This window comes from Musa acuminata, chromosome BXJ3-7, assembly GCF_036884655.1.
Source record: "Musa acuminata AAA Group cultivar baxijiao chromosome BXJ3-7, Cavendish_Baxijiao_AAA, whole genome shotgun sequence".
In the NCBI taxonomy this organism is placed as follows: Eukaryota; Viridiplantae; Streptophyta; class Magnoliopsida; order Zingiberales; family Musaceae; genus Musa; species Musa acuminata.
The window spans coordinates 14,867,519-14,886,474 of record NC_088355.1 but is presented as its reverse complement, the minus strand read 5'-3'; the positions used below and the strand labels follow the sequence as shown (position 1 = coordinate 14,886,474).

The following is an 18,956-nucleotide window of genomic DNA, read 5'->3' as shown; positions in this document are numbered from 1 at the left end:
GATAGCTCCTCCTTTAGGCATTCCTATATCCTTGAGTTCGAACACATCGACTCGACTCAAAGGCAAAGTCTTCGTCAGGCAAAAGAAGATGCGTCTGCAGGACGAAATCCGGACGAAATCCTGCCATCCAAACAGCTGTACTAGGAAAAGCTTGTTTCCCGTTGCCCCATCTACCCACATAAATTACAGACATCGAAGCCGCCTGAGCGTCCACTTTTGAAGCCCTTTGCCACTGCATCTGTTCCCGTGTGATGGGCAGAACATGTTCCAACTTTCCTCTTTCTAACTTTTTTGACAGGGCCTGTCTATGTACCCATTGTGACATACGCAATGTAACATCCATAAAGCGGTGGAATCTAAAAAAAGGAAACCTCATGTTGCTTTCACAGATGCGTGAGTGGTTCAGATGCCGAGTGTTTCAAGAGGATCGTTAGCTATAGCTGCATCTCCATATTTATTATAGATGACATACCAGGGGAATCTCTACAGCCTTTATATATTATCGTCACTTTTGTTTTCCCCTTAGCTGCTTACTTATATAATTAGGACGCAAGTATTGCTATCCAAGAAAGGAGATCCATGATAATTTACGACCATACGTTTATAATTATTAGAATACGAAATTATATTCTGGTTCAGTGATCAACTTTATTGGAGTTAATGCTTTCATGCTTGTTCATCATTTATGCAATCGGTGACTATCGAATCAATGCTTTCATCAACAGCTGGAACCATTGATGAAACCTTTCGGTGTATCATGCTTGTTCATCATTTATGCACGAACAAAAAGTCCTGCTGAAGTATTATCACGTGGCAGATCAAAAAGTAGTATCATTTCTGTTCAACAAAACATATTGAAGTACACCATTCATTATGCAGCCCAATAGTTTCTCCTGATCATTCGAGTTATTTCAAAACAAATGAGGCCCAGCAAAGGATCACATCAAAAATGTTCTGTTTGTTGTACATGCTGTACTGCAGCCTGAAGACACAAGTGATACAACTTGTTTGGTTACATCCGACCATGATGTTCATCGAAAACTTTAACCTACAAAACTTTTAAGTTGACCACGAACGGATTCACGAGCATTTGGTAGCCGACTTAATTTTCATGAAGTTACTTTCTAATGTAGCTGAGATTCCCAAACATCAAATGTAATCTTCCCTGAATCACTGGTGGTGCATATATCATATCTCAAGGTCATCCAATGAAATTTCTTGAGGTGAGAGAATCTTCAGTTTCTGCAATATGAAAAAATAAAAAAAACTATGAAATGAAAAATCAATCACATTTTCTTGGATTGTGATCGAATTTTCAATTTTTGCACAGTTTATGAAAGAGAATCAAATTAGCGATAAAACAAGGTAATCATAAGGTCCAACCGAACTACAAGTAATTGTTGAGGCTATAAGTAGTTACGGTTCTTAAATTACTGGTTTTACATAATACTAAACTGAAACTGAACTGGTTCATCGACCAGTCCCACTAGTTCGTCCATTTCTTGCTGACACAATATTTCCAAAAGCTATTGCCAGAACCACAACTGAATTGAGAACCAGAAAATTGAGAAATAACTGTCAATTATCCAAAAAGATTTGAGAGAAAGGGCATATATCAACCAATCAAGAGGGACATAGAGCAATCAGATAAAAGGGTACATAGAACATTACCTATTCTTAACTGGTCGAAAAGGGCAATGAATTGGAGGGCAAGGGTAATGTTAGAGACTAAGGGATAGGGTATGGAGGTCATAGAGGCATGAAGGGAAGCACCTCCAATGACTTGACATGTTGATGGATGTGAGGCATAGAGGTGAACGAGAGAGGAAGAGATAGGGAGAAGGGTGGGGGGGAGAGAAGGGAGGGAGAGGGGCGTTAGACTGGAAGAAGTTCAAAATTGAGGATATATATATATATATATATACAGGACTGAGTTATGTGGGGTTTTAAAGATATATAATATCTCTGATTTGGTCATTCGGCCTTTCTGTGCCGTCAAACCAAATTGGACTCGAAATGAAAGAGAAAAGAAATCTCAAACTCAAATCAAATTGACTACTTTTGTTATCTCGGTTTCTTACTTCAACTAGTTTGTCTGTTGTTTGGTTTATGATCTTATTTTATTTTTCAAACATCCCTACTGCCTAAAGTGGTAGATGAGCACAGAGAGGTGAGAAGATAGCATGCAGGAAGTTGAGTGTAACAGAATTTGCTAGTTCTGATACCATTTAATATTGATAACTGTAACCAATTTGACTCATATTATTCTGTAAACCTCTCCATAGTGGTTCCATGAATTTAGCTTATCATTATGAAAAAAGAGTAATAGTTGCTTTCTTACAGCTGAGGCAAGTAATAGTCTTCTTTACACAATGTTTTCTCATTAAAATATATCATAAAAAATGTGTTATCTTATCTACATAATTTACATTTATGCAACTCTTATGTGTTTTCCATATGGAAGGAGTCCAAAGTATCAGTATAATAAGGAATAATTCACATTTAAGACTCCTTTAAATGAAAAAAAACCATAATATGGCATACCATCAATAACAATCTATTGATGTTCTAGGATAAACTGAACTCACAGTGATAAACTGGGAAGGATCATCAATACTGGATGAGCCGAGGATGATTTCCCTCTTCAACTTTGTGGTAAGCTTGTGGACAACACGTAGCTGATATAAGGAAACAAAATGATTGATTAAAATATTGTCCAACAAGAAAACTCCAAAGTATGAACAAAAATATAGCAAAGCTACCTCAGATCGAGTGGCTCCACCAATGATAAATACAAAAATGCGCTGGCCCATCTTTTTAAAATCACTTGATGAATGCCTCAACACAGAATCACTGCAAAAGCCCATTGGTCAACAAAATATGAATGCAGCCCCAAAATCTGGGATGTCTGAAATTTAATCAAGGGAACATCTAAATAACAACACATACAACCTATACTTAGAAGCAGCAGAAAGATACTGGAGATAATAGCATACGTTGAATATCCATCATCAGAACTTCGTGGCCTAGCCCATGTCGCCCGCCTAGATCTCATGGATTGAGCTGGTGCATGGTGAGTTGTGGAAGCAGATGCATCTTGTGAGGTCTCATGAAAACTAGAACTTGGGTCATTCATACAAGGATACTCATCCTTCGGTAGTTCACCTTTGCTAAGTTTCTCAATCAGCTCCTAGACATAATATAGAATTTCAAACGACCGACAAGTTACAAGAATAACACTACAGGTAGCCTAAGTGTATTTGACTAAAGCAAAAAAATCTAATATGAGAGCATTCATAACATGCTTCAATGCAGTCTTATTCAACTTTTTGTGATCACAAACACAGAAAACAGGTACAGATATTAATGAGCATATGCTATAATAGATAGGAATAAGAAACATTGATATAAGAGGTGAAGAATATATAAGGGTATATATTCAGGGGTATTCAACTGTAGCAAATTTCATTCTTTCCTATCAATTTTAATGAATGTTAAGAAAACATCAATACTAGAAACTTCAGAGGTTCATCGAATTCAATTAATAAAAAAAAGTTTAGGATAACTATAGCTGGAAGGGAGAAAAAAAACTATCCATTCTCAGACCATCTTGCAAGTTGCAGTACTTTTGATGTCATCTTACTACTAGATATTATCACCAAGGTATACAATTTCGAATAGTACCGCCCGGTACAGGCGGTACGTACCGGTCCGACGACATACCGATATACGGACCGCCCGCTACCGGATAGAACGTGCTATAGTTCTACAGCGCTACACACTAGCAGTGTTACAGTAAGAAAAAGAAATATTTAAAATCGCTCGGTAACAGTGATACAATGCTCCAACGGTCAAATTGACCGTTGGAGCCCTTTCTCATAGTATTTAAACCCTTCTTCTCCCCCTATTTCACTACATTACATTCTCATACTCTCTTAAACTATCTCAAACTCTTTTTTTTATACATTTGTGCTCTCCTAAACTCTACAAAAGAACGATTTTTGAATTGAATCGAGGTTAATTTGAAAAGATTAAGAGGAAGAACTTTCTAATCAACAGGTATGTTTACATAAGAACAATCCATAATGGACTAAAATACGAACCTTGCACAAGATATTGTTCAAAGCCTGAAAAAAATATGTGATACTATTCTTACCTAATTTACATTGATTTTGCTAAACTTATGCTACTACTATATTTATTTCTAACTTAAAAACCCTATCCTAACTTTTTTTTTTGTATTTTCAGAGGATTTTACACCTAAATTAGGTGTACCGCTCGGTACATGGTACCGTACCGTACTGAGTCAACCTCGAAACACCGGTACGGTACGGTAATATATACCTTGGTTATCACTTTTTCCAAATTAGGTCTTTATCATTTAGTTTTAAGCTAACTTTGCAGGTAATCAAAATTAACCTGCAGAGATCATCAGGCAATTTCTTTATGTATCAAATTTCAAAAATTTCATCCTCCTCATAGTGACTTTTTTACCGTCTTCTCAATCACATCTTGCCAACTTGGCATAATATAGATCATCGATTATATAAGGATGTCACATACTTACCATCTTGGAATGTACCATTGCAATGGCGTTTTAGTTCTCAAGCCCTGTGCAAGTGAAGAAATCTGCACCTCTGTCCATGGTTCCTCTTTTAACCTATTTTTTATGTTTGGTTCTGTCTCTAGTAGGATGTCCACACCTCCTTCCCCCTCCACTCCAAGCCAAATCATGATGGTTGACCCAAAGCGACCCATGTAAGTTAAAGAGATACAAAACAGTATGTTATCGTCCTAAAATCCCTTTTTCTTCCTAATTCCTTGTACCTCCCAACACTCCACAAGTTAGTCTTCTCTCTCTCTCTCTCTCTCTCTCTCTCTCTCTCTACATTTCAATCAACAACAGTTTGTATTACATTGGCATAGTTGGAAGCCAAAGCATTACCCAAACCAACTACTGGCCAGCACAAGGACAAGTCATGAAAATTAGATCATTGTCTTAATTCTACAATTGTTACTTGATCAGATCCCATTATCTTGCTGAGTCCAATGTTAACCATTATAAAAGGAATAATAGTATGCTTATAAGAACTTGGGAGTTAGGGGTGTGTTCAAATGATTCATATTGGATGCATGGATATGAGATATTGGATACCAAAGGACAAAAGAGTTAGTGCAAATATGCATCCATTTATTTCCAGTAAATGGTTGGACTGTCTGATCTCACAAAGTGATTACTCCCATTCTTTCAGAATCCCAGTTCTTAAACAACCAATTGGGCCCTATATATGACCAACATAGAACAAATCTTTGTGCTTCGTAGCAACACCTCCTTATGATTCTAAAGTTACTCCTTTTCCCTCATTATTCTCGACTTCTTCTGTTTCTGCATCAAGATGTATATTAGCAGACTTAATGATATCTTTTCTGATGCCAGCAGACTGAGTGACATTATTTAAGTAATATTCAAATGACAATCTTTATTACTTCAGCTGGTCTGCTGCAAGCACAGAGAAACCATAATTAAAGGGAAACATATGCTTGAAGAAGGTAATCTCTCTTCACAAGTGGTTTTCATGGGAGAAAAGGAAATGACTTCAATAAAAAGAGGTTAAGCTAGTTCATTTTTCAGTAAAAAGCAAGCAAGACTCTAATAAGATTTCATTTAAGATTCATGAAGAAGGAAAAGTAACTCAAAAGGAAAAAAAATCAACTAGAATTAGACTGGACTTTTTTAAAGATTCACAAACAAGACAAAGTAAATCAAAAGGGAAAAAATCAACTAGAATTAGACTAGCAAAAATTTAAGACAGCTATGACTAATCGAAGCTGAGCTGAAGACTTAGATATCATGCAACTGAGGCTATAAATGAGTAACAAAGACAAGTCCAACTTGATCTATTGACTAGTTAAAATTAAGATATTCTAGCATCATATAAAATGCCCTTATTCGACATAACAATACCTCTATCAGCGGATAAAATTTAGATAGCTGCCATGTAACTTCCTCAGATTTTCGTTCTTTTCTCACTGCATGCTTCTTCTGATAACCAAAAAATTCAAGGACTATTGTCAGAAAATAGTTGCAAAGAAAATTCATGCCAGACATGATCTCAAAAACAGAGGCAATTACCTTGTATGCATCAAATTTGAGGGTGAATCCACTTCTTGATGTCTTTTTAGTTCCATAACCTCCCAGGTAGCGCATGTTATTAACAGCAATCATATCATCAGATGAAAGTTGTGCAAGCTGTAAAAACAGAGAAGTTTTTTTAAACAACTAGCTGATATCATGGATGCATAGAAGAATTTCATATCAAGTTCATAAATCAACATTTTTTGAGGTCAAATGATGCTTCACAAAAAGAAAATACAATTTTCAAGCAGGCAAAATCTTAGATACACATAAAACAACTTTTGTTAAGGATATACTTCTAAGACATGGTGGATATTCAGTGTACAGACTGAAAAAAAAACCATATTTTGAAAGGATATATTGGCTTAGTTGTTTATTTTGTTAAACTACATTAACAATATAAGCCAAAGTGCAGTAAATTACAGTGTTTTCAAACATACTGCTCAAATTCTCTTTAAGAATATTTATGACCGTAAAGCTGTTACTTTAATAATCTTTAGCATTCATTTTAAGCATTAGCTAAATAGGTATACAACATAATTAAAGTTTACGAGTATTTTTGTTAACTAGTCATGAGGAAGAAAGTTCAGACAAAATTTGAAAGTAATGCCCCAAACAAAGATAATGTATCAAAGACTTACAATGAAATAATCAACTATTTTAATATAATTTTAACAAAAATTTGATGCTAAATCACATCCAACGAAATATCCATATTATCCATTGGTTAGCAATCAAAGTATCCATGGAGCATCCCATTTTTCCCAAACTGCTTTTACTTGAGCAGTTAAAATCATCGTTCGTAATTTGGTTAATTCCAATCCGAATAGGCCATTTTCATTGGGATCGGCCAATCTCGGTTAGATTTTGGCACAGGGCTGGATGGGGCTTCGGTATATTGTCGGGTATTGAACAATCTTCACAAGTTCGCACATTTTCTTTATGGGAACTTGCCTTCGCACCCGGCACCCGATGAGCAGTTGTTTGTGGACTTGCAACTGTTCATTCTACCTTCTAAAGTCCTTATTTTCCTCTTCTCTCTCTTTTCTCCTATGCACACAAGGTGCTTGCTGAATTGCTTGTAAAACTTCCCTCTTTGCGAGACGTCGAGACTTGTCTGTCGCTCATCTTCAATCTAATCAACTTTCTGTTTTATAGGTCCTTCGAGACTTGTATGAGGTTGCAACTAGGCTGAACCTTTGCAGAAGCATATGTCACAAAGACGCCTCAAGACTTAGGCAATCCTAGCTAAGTCCGAGAAGTTGGCGCAAGGGTGCGTCGCGACTTAGGAAACTCAAGCTCAGTTCGCGTCTTAGCCGCAAGAGTGCCTCACGACTTAGGTAATTCCAGCTAAGTCCGTGACAACCCGGTATGAGGCTTATGCTGGGCAGTAAGCCTAATTCTTGAGTAAAGCTATCCAATGGCTAAACCATGTTTTTCAAGCCCAGTATTACGTGTACCACCTAGTACAGGCCTTGTACCACCGGTATGAGCCATCTACAAAGCCATAAGACTACCTATCAAGTAAGGCTACCCAATGGAGCTTTGTAGGTGGCAATAAAAAGCTCACACAAGCCCCTTTCTTCACCTCACTCTTATATCACATCCTCTCTTTATCACTCATTTTCTTGCTAATCTCTCCCAAAATTCACCTATTTCTCTCAATTTATTTTATTAGAGTGATTCAAGATGGTCATGTAGGAATTCCAAGAATAATTGGTCAGTAATATCTTCTAGATATAATTGAACTAGTAACTTATTTTGCATATTAGAGTCGGAGAAACACAATATCTGCACTGAGTGTTTATAGATCTTTAAAACATGTATTTGAGAATAATTAAACATGAATTTGTAGCCTAAGTCACTGCACTATAATGTCACCCAAAATGATGTACAAAGTTTTGACTTTTTAAGTTGTAACACAGCAAACAACAAACAGATGGCTGCTAAAAGAAACAACTAGAAGCAGGTGAATCCATAGGTGCAGCAGTCCTAATAGTCATACCAATTAAATGTCCTCATGTAGCTGGCTAGCTATCAAAATCAGGGTTTGCCATGCTGCAGCATACCACCCGGTACGGGTGGTATGCACCGGTCCGATAGGGGACCGATAAGTGGACCACCTTGTAGCAGGCGGTCCAATTAAATTAATAAAATATCCAAAGAAATGGTGGGTTCATGTCCAAATCAGTATAAAAAAGAAAAAAAAACAAGAGATTAGGACCCCGCGAACATAAGCCCTCTTCTCGCGCGTCGTGGCTGCTTCGCCTCTGCTGCCATTGCTACTTCATCACGTAAGGTGCCACCGCCTTGCCATCATCGCTTCACCTCTACTATCGCTGCTGCTTCGCTTTCACATAAGATGTCGCATCACCATTGCTGCTTCTCCATTGTTGCCACTGTCGCTTCGCCATCGCATAAGATGGTGGCACCTCACTATCATTACTTCCTAGGTACGTTACCGTTGCTCTTTTCCTCTTCTTTCTTCTTCTTCCTTCTTCTTCTTCTTCCACTTCTTCCTCCTCTTCCCTCTTCCTTCCTCCTTTGTTCGTCTACTGCTCCTTCCACTTCTTTTTCCTTTTCTTCATCGTCGAGCCACCGATATGCGCCAGTATATTATGTTGGTACACCAATACAAACCAGTAAATACCATTTTAGTAGTTTGTGGAAATGGGCCTGATACCCATAAAGGCAAACCCCGATCAAAATAAACTTTCTCATAGGAAATAAACAAGTGCAACATTATTCAGTCAGCAAGAATATGCAAGGATGATTTCCCTTAAAAATATCCATATTTTAGGTATTTCCCAAAAGGAATCCTTTCTTTTTTTTTCCAAAACAATACCCCTAATTTGAAAAATACCCTTCAAAGTTTTTTCGCCAAATTTTTTCACCCATTATTTTACTGGTTTTCAACAATCACAGTGTTTTTATTAGGCTCATTTACAATAGTTTTCAATAGTATTTATAGTGTTCTATTGATGTATTGAAAATACTGTAAATGCTATTGAAAAACGCTATAAGTAACAGCATATTGTGTCACTTTGGTTGTCATTACTCATGAACCATTACAATACTATACTTCTAAGCTTGTAGTTAGCTTGGTTGAAGTTAGGAGTTCATTTATATCATTTACAGTGTTTTTGAGTAGGACTTTTTACTATGGTGGCCAAAACACTGTAATAAGTCAATTTTTTATTTTTTTTGGGTGATATTGTTCCTAAACTATTATAAATAACTATTTGAATTATAGTATGATAGATCAAATAATTTATAGTATATTTTGATTTCATTTGACTCATTTACAATGTTTTCAAGTAGGCTTTACAATGTTTTTGTTGTGGAGGCCAAAACTTCGTAATAGGCCAAAAAAACTGTAACAGATCAAAACACTACAACAAGCAAGAAAATTTTTGAGAGGTAATTTAAGTATTTTTCAAACTAAGGTACTGTTTGAAAAGCAAAATAATGGGTACTGATTCTGAATGAAAAATACCCAAAAGATGGTTATTTTCTATGGAAATCACCCAATATGCAGAAAAAATAAAAATGCATAACTGTGAAATACATTTAAATAATGTATATAGTATGAAAACAACTCGAAGCAATAGTAATTTATGGGTGCAGTAGTTCTAACAAAGGATTGTTGTATCATCTGAAATTATATGAAACAGGTGGTATGTACCGGTCGGGGCGTCAACTAGTATGTAGACCACCCCTATATCGGGCGGCCTGGTCCAACTCAAGAAAAATAAGAAAACCTAAAATAGGGAAAGGGCCCATTGAACTCAACATTGAAAAAGGAAAAAATACTAAAATAGAAACTAGGTCTCATGAACGCGAGCCCTCTTCTTGCATTTAATGTCATTGTCGTTGCCATTGCTTCAGGCCACTATCGTCATCGCTGCTTCGCGATGTGGTTATAGTTGCCACTGCCAACACCGTGTTCCTTCTTCTTCCCAAGTACACTCCCACTTCTTCCCCTCCTATTCTTCCTTCTTCCTTCTCCATCGCTTCTTCTTCCTCGTCCACCTCTCTCTTCTTCCTCCTTTCTTCCTCCTCTTCCTCCACGTGCTCTTCCTCTTCTCCTTTTTTTTTTCCTCTGAAACATCGATACCTACATACATGTTACACCAGTATTGACTGGTATGCCGGTCCAACCAAATCACCGAAATGGGTTTGGTACCCCAAACAACAAATCCTCGGTTCTAATAGTCATTATATATTAAACTTTATTCCTAAAGCCAGTAACATTGATATTTTCGTCTTACAGCTAGGTAGGAACCAAAATAAACTATGCTAGAAGAAACAAACATCTGCAACAATATTCAGTTAACACTTAACAGAATATGCAATAGGAAAAGAACAATAGAGAATCATAACTGTCAAATCAAACACTATTAAAGAATCCAGAACTGTATGCCATTACTATTGAGAGCTAATTTTACAACTCACTTGCATCAACTTTGATGCTTTGTCGCCTTCAAACTTCTCTGGATAGATGGATGCATAAATCATCATCAGACGTAGTTTATTTTCACAACTGATATCCTGCACAAGAAAAGCAACTAAAGAGACTATATATGATTAAACCGACAATTGGAATTGTTAACATGTGAAACAATTGAATTGACATTTTAACCTGCTTTGTCCTTAGAAAATTAATTAGTTCTTTGGTCCCAGCATCTCCAAATACAAGATCTTGTTCCAGCTGTCCAACTTCACGAAGACCTTGTTCTCTAATTATTCCATTAATCTTACCAGCAATCTGCAAAAGTTGCATAAGATTAGATAAAAGACATTTGATATAATCCTCCACAATATTGCATTTACTACAGTTGCTCCCTCATTATACCTACTAACAAATCCTTTGAAAATTTAGTAGGCAATTAAACAAAATTCACTAGAAAGAAATATACAGGACCCTACTTCCAAAGCAAAAAACTTCACAATAAATTAGGTTATAGCCAAGAGTACCACTCTAACAACCATGGTTCGCCTTATCAGTCCATACCAGTGTACCGACCAGCTACAGGTATAGTATGTACCGAGTTGTACCAAGTCGTACCGAGCATATCGATGTGCCACCCATAATGGTCCTCTATTGGACTGATACATACTACCCATACCGAGTGATATGTTACGGTAAGACGAACCTTGCTAATAATAACAACAAAACCATAAGTCCCAACTATTTGGGATCGACTACATGAATCTTTTTGCTACCATTGAGATCTATAAAAGGCCATATATTTAGTTAAGTTTAGAGTACTTAGATCTTTATTTATAGTTTCTATTAAATTTTTTTTTAAGTCTTCCTCTACCTCTCCTCATACCGTTAACAATAATCAATTCACCTCTTCTAGCTACCACATCCATAGATCTCCTAATTACATGTCCATACCATTTTAAACGATTATTTCTTATGTTATCCTCTATCGAGGCAATACCTAGCTTTTCACGAACAAAAATATTTCTTTTCCTATCTATCTTAGTAATTTCATACATCCATCTCAGCATTTTCATCTCAACAACGCAAGCTTTTTTTATATGTTGTTTCTTAACCGCTCAACACTCAGATCCATAAAGCATTATTAGTCTCACAACTGTCTTATAAAATTTTTCTTTTACCCTCAAAGGCATAGTTCTCCTTACCAGCCTGTACTGATGTACCGATCAACTGTTGGTATGGTACGTATTAAGCTATACCAAGGTGTACCGAGCATACGAACACGTAGTACATGGGGGCATACCGATGTATCACCCATGTCGATCCCCTTTTGGATTGATATATACCGCCCATACCGAGCGGTATGTCGTGGTACGACAAACCTTACTTAAAGGTATTCGATGATCATATAAGACTCCTGATACCTCTCGCTATTTTAATCATCATGTTTTTACTCTATGAATAATATTTTCATTAGTCTCTCCATTTTGTTGAATAATTGGTCCAATATACCTAAGGATTTTATTTAAAGAAACTTCTTGTCCATTCAACTTAACTATATTCTCCTATCGATCCTAATATTACTAAAATTATATCTCATATATTCAATTTTAGTCCTACTTAATTTCAAACATATAGTTTCTAAGGATTGCCTCTATAGCTCAAGTTTATAATTAATCTACGTAGGTTCTCACCAACTAAAACAATATCATCATCATATAACATATACTAGGAGGTCTATGATGTAAATGAATAGTAAGTTTATCTATTATGAATGTGAAAATATAAGGACTTAATGTGAATCATTGATGTAATCCTATGCTAATAGAAAACTCACTAAACACGCTTCCTATAGTTCTAACACTATCACTACATTATCATATAGATCCTTAATAATTTCAATATAATTAATGGATACACTTTTCTTTTCTAAAACCCATCATAATAAATCTCTAGGAACTCTATCATAGGCTTTCTCTAAGTCAATAAAAGCCATATGCAAATCTTTCTTTTTCTTCCTATACTTTTCCATTAATTGCCTTAACAAATGAATAGCTTCTATGGTTAATCTTTCAAGCACAAAACTAAATTAATTTTTAAAGATATTTATTTCAAGCCTTATCCTACTTTCAAGAACTCTTTTCTAAAGTTTCATAGTATAGCTCATAATTTTAATTATCTATAATTTGAACAATTTTGTATGTCACCCTTATTCTTATAAATTAGCATTAAAAAACTCTTTCTCCATTCATCAGACATATTTTCGAGTCTCATAATCTTGTTAAATAAGTTAGTTAATCAAGCTATTCTCTTGTCCCCTAAACTTTTTCAAACCTCAATAGGGATACCGTCAGGTCCCACACTCTTAATTATTTTCATCTTCTTTAAAGTATTTTTTATTTCACTAACTTTAATTTTATGAATAAATCTATGATTATTAGATCAAACATTATTATTTATCATTAAAGTTAAGTTCTATATAGAATATTCATTAAATAATTTATAAAAATAATTTCTCTATCTTTCCTTAATTTCATTATCCTTAACAAGAGTACCATTCCAATAAAGGAAAACAACATGAAATAGGCCATTTTAAAGTTCTTTTATTTGTTAGAAAATTAATTTTAAGCTATATAAACTCTTATGTTTTTTAAGGCAGTAAGTATACCGTACTTACAAAATTCACTCCTGTGTTCGTCTTAAGGGCAATAAGATAAACTCTAACAAAAGTATTGAAAAGCAAAAAAAGTTCATATGTAACGCACCAATCATATAAAATTTAAAGAAATGCTTCTATAATTGTAAATATCATGATTATCTAAAAGAAGTCAAGTCATGAACACCCCTCATAAGGTAAGAACCATCCATAAATACCCTTTCAAACAAATGTTTTGACTCTGTTAAAATCTAAACAACAGGAATCTTAGATTTGCCCTTATAGAAAATATACTTCATTATCTTGGATAAAGTAGCTTGTTGGACTACTGATGGATCAGACAAAATACAGGTTGCTTTAGGTAGACCAATGCTTGTTTTTCCTCTCTGAGATGAATTGCAATAAGGCATATGAGGAAAGAAAAGGGAAAAAGTATAGCATTAGGGCCAACTGATCATTTTGTATTTTAACCCAGAATCTTAATCTAACCCCAATTGTTGAATCAAAAAATTAGTTTGGGACAGTCAATTGACAGTGTTAACATATGTGAATGAATCTGTTCATAAAGGGCATTTTGCAATATTTGCTACATTATCATGGTAACCAATGAATTGTACATATTTTGAGACTCGAGATCATTGTGAGATGATTGCAGCTTCTGATCGTGGTCAAACCTCATGAAACACCATAATTCACCACATCAACCTCATAGAAGGTTTGTAATTGTTAGTCCTGCTTGTAATGTACCAAACGATTCACATTTTCTTCAGTTATCAACTCATGGCAATGCTAGCACATTAGCTTTTCCAATTTGTTTAGAACATTTTATGCCACTATATAAAATTTTGTAATGTTGAAAAATCCATGACAACAACACATGCGGTCATTCATACATTACCAATGTAGGATTCACGACATGCAAGGACTATCAAAGCACAAACCTCTGTGATAATTATGGAGTAGATGACATTAAAAAGGAAGAATATAGGGTATCTCACCACTTGAGAAGCCTTGGGTGGCATTTGAAGGAACCTGAAGTAGTTGGAAACACTACAAGAACAAGTAAGCAGGTCACTCCACTTGTGGAGTTGCCTGCGACAACTTTTGTCTTCCTGTCTAGCTGCCTTAAATGGCTTTCATTGCTTACTTTTAAGATTAATATTTTATACTATTAATAAAAGAGTCAACAGTGTGCTGCCTCCTCCAACTTCCAATTATCAAAACTTGGGAATAGCCAAGGTATCCATCCTTGGTTTGAGTAGTTCTTTTGGACAACTTAAGCAATGAAATGCAACATCTAGTAGCTTACATGTCTAATTCAGTGATAAGGGTAGATTTCTCCTGTATGGGAGGAGATGTCTGTCGAGGGACAAACAACATCTCAAGAAAGACACAAGGAGAGAATGGCAAAGGTGGAGATGTTGCTGTTAGTGATCAACAATAACATGTTATAGCTCCACATCCACAACATGCGCATCATGTAGATGGAGACTTAACCAAAGTCTATAGAAGCCCAGGTGGACTAGGTTGGTAGAAATACTAGTGATCCAAAATTTTCAACAGCAGTTGAGAGATAGTGGTGACTAAGTTCATGCTGCTCACATAGGCAATGAGTGGGTAAAAGGACCTGCCGTCACCATGGGTGTGAATCGGCATGCGAAACATCCAATTACAAATGATCTACATGTGCTACAAGGCTTACAGTCCTTCCTTTTGTTTTCTCAACCTCAAAAACTATATCACATATTACCAGTCCAGCCAGGGTCTGACATGGATCAGGTACCCAATACATCAAACCATGGTTACCACTACAATCGATCTTATTAAGCTTCAAGAGCTAAAGGTCGAGTATCAAATAAAATTGAATGATAACAAGTAGGCCATATATGCTATTTTAATCTTCATAAAGGTAGGGATTCAAGTTACTTATGATCATAATACATTCTTGGTTCAGAGTCACTTAATCTGTCCAACAAGAAACATGTTCTTGAAGAAGGATGAAAATGTTCTAAGCATATAAAATCGAGGTTTTCACACTAGTCATAATATAAGACATACTTCACTCACTGATATCTTTATGAAACAGATACAACCTCTACATGGAGAGAAAGTTTGTCAATCTGCTCAGTATACTGCGGCAAAGCTTGAACCATTTTTTGCAAATCTCTAGTGGAAAGCTCACCACCATCTCTAAGTAACAAATAAAAAAGATAAATAAGCAATGTATCTCAGTAAGCTAACTTGGAGATGCAGAAAACATTTCTCAAGTCTCATAATTCATAAAGATACAATTGAAATACATCATAAGAATGCTTCATTTTATGGCTAACACAGGTCAAATATTAAATGCATATTTGGATGTCATAAAAGCATGAAGGTATAAGCATTAGAACTTCAGATAGGGTGTGTCGGACAAATCACAACAACCTCAAATACTTTTTGGCAAAGGTTCTTCTCTATGCTTTATATGAGGCAACTTCAGTCTCTACTGAATATTAACTATTCCAAGATGAGGTTTGCACTATATTGCATTCTCTTTTTTTTTTTCTTTCTAGGCAAAGCACCAAGCCAGAAAACTTAGTTTCGAAAAAAAAAAACAACTTCTCAAACAACTAAAAAGTAAATCAATATGGGAAAACTTGAACTAAAAAGCAAACCAACGCTCCTATTATAATTTCATCCAGACTTCTACCCACCTAATGGAATTGTCTAAAATTTCACTCATCCTATATGCACCAAAAGCTATTAGATCAATCCTAGAAGCCTGCTAGACATTTTGCTTATCTTTTCTCCAACCTCCCAAACTTCAAAAAGGAGGCTGGAAGAGTGGAATGCATAACTCTTAATAGCCGATGCCAGAATTGTTTAAGGGCACAGAAAAATAAAAATATGCTCAATAAAGTCTAGGTCCACACCAAAATAGGGACAAAGGCATTAATAATCCAGCCTTTCCTTAAAAGTATTCCCCAGAATGAATTCTTATTATTTAAATCAAGCCACATGAAGAGAATGAATATACAAAAAGCTCATATAGAGATACTTAGAAATAGGGCAAAAACAATTGGAGCAGACAAAGAAGTCCTCTGAGATTATCATTCCGAGTCAATGGGTCATCATCATTTAACGAGAAAAGAGAAACTGATTAAGCTGATGGGTGAAATAGGATCTTGGAGTTGAGCCTGCTCAAAAGACCAAAATATCAAAGAAGAGCAGCTTCTAAGACCAAACTTTAATGAGAAGTAGAGAGTACTCAATCAAGAAACCAATAATTATGTGCATACAGGGGGAAAGAGAACGTAATATCAACTCAAAAGTGCAAGACCCAAGCAACACACCTAATGAAAAACTGATATTACAGTCATGGGTCTTCTGGTGCTGACAAAATCTCAAAAAAGCATTCTGTTAAGCCATTCTATTTTGTTGCATATGCACTCTCAGAGTTCACAATATACTGTCTGATTCTTGAAATCTTAATTACACAAAAATAATAATAATCCTGAAATGGAAAACGTGCTTTTCCCCAATAGCTTCTATAATTTTATCAAAACAAAGGTACAAACCACTTGACAGTTACCTTGAACCATGGTGAATTTGAGCTGCTTTATTTTTTGATATGAAATTTGTCATCTTCTCATGCAATCTTTCACTAGCCTGCCAAGGGATTTATCATGCAAAAATGAAGCACACTGTCTAAATTTGCCTCAAAAATGACAAAGCATAGGATCAACCAAGGAAAAACAAGAATAAACAGACAGATCATTAGACTAACATCAGCAATATGTGCATGCCAAAGCTCAAGCCAAATGGGGTCATGATCCTCCAACAACACCTCCTTCTTGTCTGTTGATCCTGTTTTGTTAGGCACCTTCATCAAACGAAAACATTACAACCACATGATCCAAAAGAACACCTACCAGTCACCAGATGTATAAGATTGGAAATGAATACTCACCTCATGTGTATATTTGTTACCATCCATGTTTAGCAAATCATGGCACATGGCATCATAGGTCCATTCATGTATAATTGGAGCAATCTATAGATTCAGATTTCAGAAATGGGTGCAAAAATTGAGAAAACAATCTAAAGATCATAGGATGGTCAAAAAGCAACAGGACAGCCTAAATATTATTAATGTACTTGTACCTGATCTATGGAACGGTCCACAATAAGCAACTCACATGTCTCCCTCTGGGGAAAATCATGAATTTTAGCTTTATACCTAGAAAGACAATTCCAAACTCCAGCAGCAAGCTTAGTTGGGACAAGATCATGAAGTGTTGTCACTGTAGAAGCATCTAATGATGACTTTGCAGCACGGTACCGCACATACGGAAATTCCTGAACAGAATCAGAAACAAAATTATCATTAATAACAAGCAACTGCTAGATGTACAAACTTACATTCATTCTTGAAAGACATACGAATATGTAGCTTTATCAGCACATATATGCAAATAAATATGCATTCATCTTTCACATAAGGCTAAACTATGTTGAGACATTAGTCTAAACTGGACATCACTGAGAAGGACAAAGAAGGTTCAAAGAATATAGATCTAGATAATAGGAAGAAGACATGTAATAGTTTTTTGAAAAGTAGTAACAAACAAAAGGCAACAATAATGAAACATATCAAGATAAAGATTATAGCCTAGAAGGAAAAACGTGTACATAAAATGAAGAAAAACAGGAAAATAAAACAGTTCACAAAGAAATTGAAGCAAATATTTCATCTTTAATACATAAAACATACCAACTGAACAATGAGAATTATTTTAAATGCCAAATTGATTGATATCTATATGCTGAAAGTAATCATTTAAATGTTGTCCAAGGATAACATTGCAAAAAGCTTTGTTGTGTAAGCTTAATTTCCTCATCTCATTACTCTGCATGGCAATCATTTCATCTATTGTAGCATAACCAGAATTTTATGCCTTGTAATATATGTATGTATATATATATGTATATATATGTATGTATATGTATATGTATATGTATATGTATATATATGTATGTATATATATATATGTATATATATATATATATATATATATTTATACATATATACATATATGTGTGTATATATATATATATATATACATACATATATATATATATATGTATATATATATACATGTATATATGTATATATATATACATATTTATATATATGTATATATATACATATTTATATATATGTATATATATATATATATATATATGTGTGTGTATATATATATATATCCAAAAATCTTCATGACATGGAGATAATTATATTAGAGAGAGCAGATCTTAGTTATGAATTGCAAATTTGGAAGAGAATACATAATTAATACAATAAGCACCAGTGTACATGAAAGCAAGGTTTGCATTACTTATGCATACCGCCCAGTACGGGTAGTATATACTAGTCTGAGAGGATAATGGTACATGGACCGCACTCTACCAAGCAATACTGGTGTCATAACCCCATATTGGACGATACGGGGTCTATACCGAGCGATAATGATCGAAATCCGATTATTACCGACCTGTACCAATTAGTAACGGTCAAAGTTTGATTATTATCAATCAAGAGCTGAGATTACCCTATTTTAAATGGAAAAATTGACCATTTTAGGCTTAAAAAAGAGTTTTTAAACCCTTTCCTCTCCCCTCTTTCAACTCATTTCACTCTCTCAATCTCTTAAACTCTCTCAAACTTTTTT

General features: G+C 35.1%; 1 protein-coding gene across 2 annotated transcripts in view; it reads right to left on the bottom strand.

Moving 5' to 3' along the window:
• Nucleotides 1-811: 811 nt before the first annotated feature.
• The window catches only part of LOC135584021 (SNARE-interacting protein KEULE-like), a 36,833-nt gene continuing 18,688 nt past the window's right edge, over nt 812-18,956 (bottom strand). Inside the window, exons 9-21 of one of the 2 annotated variants that reach the window (XM_065160549.1) lie at nt 17,389-17,583; nt 17,195-17,278; nt 17,012-17,107; nt 16,817-16,893; nt 15,336-15,432; nt 10,779-10,904; nt 10,592-10,687; nt 6,134-6,250; nt 5,966-6,043; nt 2,997-3,190; nt 2,763-2,853; nt 2,589-2,678; nt 812-1,242 (exon numbers count right to left, since the gene is read on the bottom strand). In XM_065160549.1, the coding sequence (XP_065016621.1) occupies nt 1,189-1,242; nt 2,589-2,678; nt 2,763-2,853; nt 2,997-3,190; nt 5,966-6,043; nt 6,134-6,250; nt 10,592-10,687; nt 10,779-10,904; nt 15,336-15,432; nt 16,817-16,893; nt 17,012-17,107; nt 17,195-17,278; nt 17,389-17,583 (1,395 nt within the window). In that variant the 3' untranslated portion in view covers nt 812-1,188. Of the gene's footprint in view, nt 1,243-2,588; nt 2,679-2,762; nt 2,854-2,952; nt 3,191-5,965; nt 6,044-6,133; nt 6,251-10,591; nt 10,688-10,778; nt 10,905-15,335; nt 15,433-16,816; nt 16,894-17,011; nt 17,108-17,194; nt 17,279-17,388; nt 17,584-18,956 lie in introns of those variants that run through there. The other variant, XR_010498284.1, reaches the window with a different exon arrangement.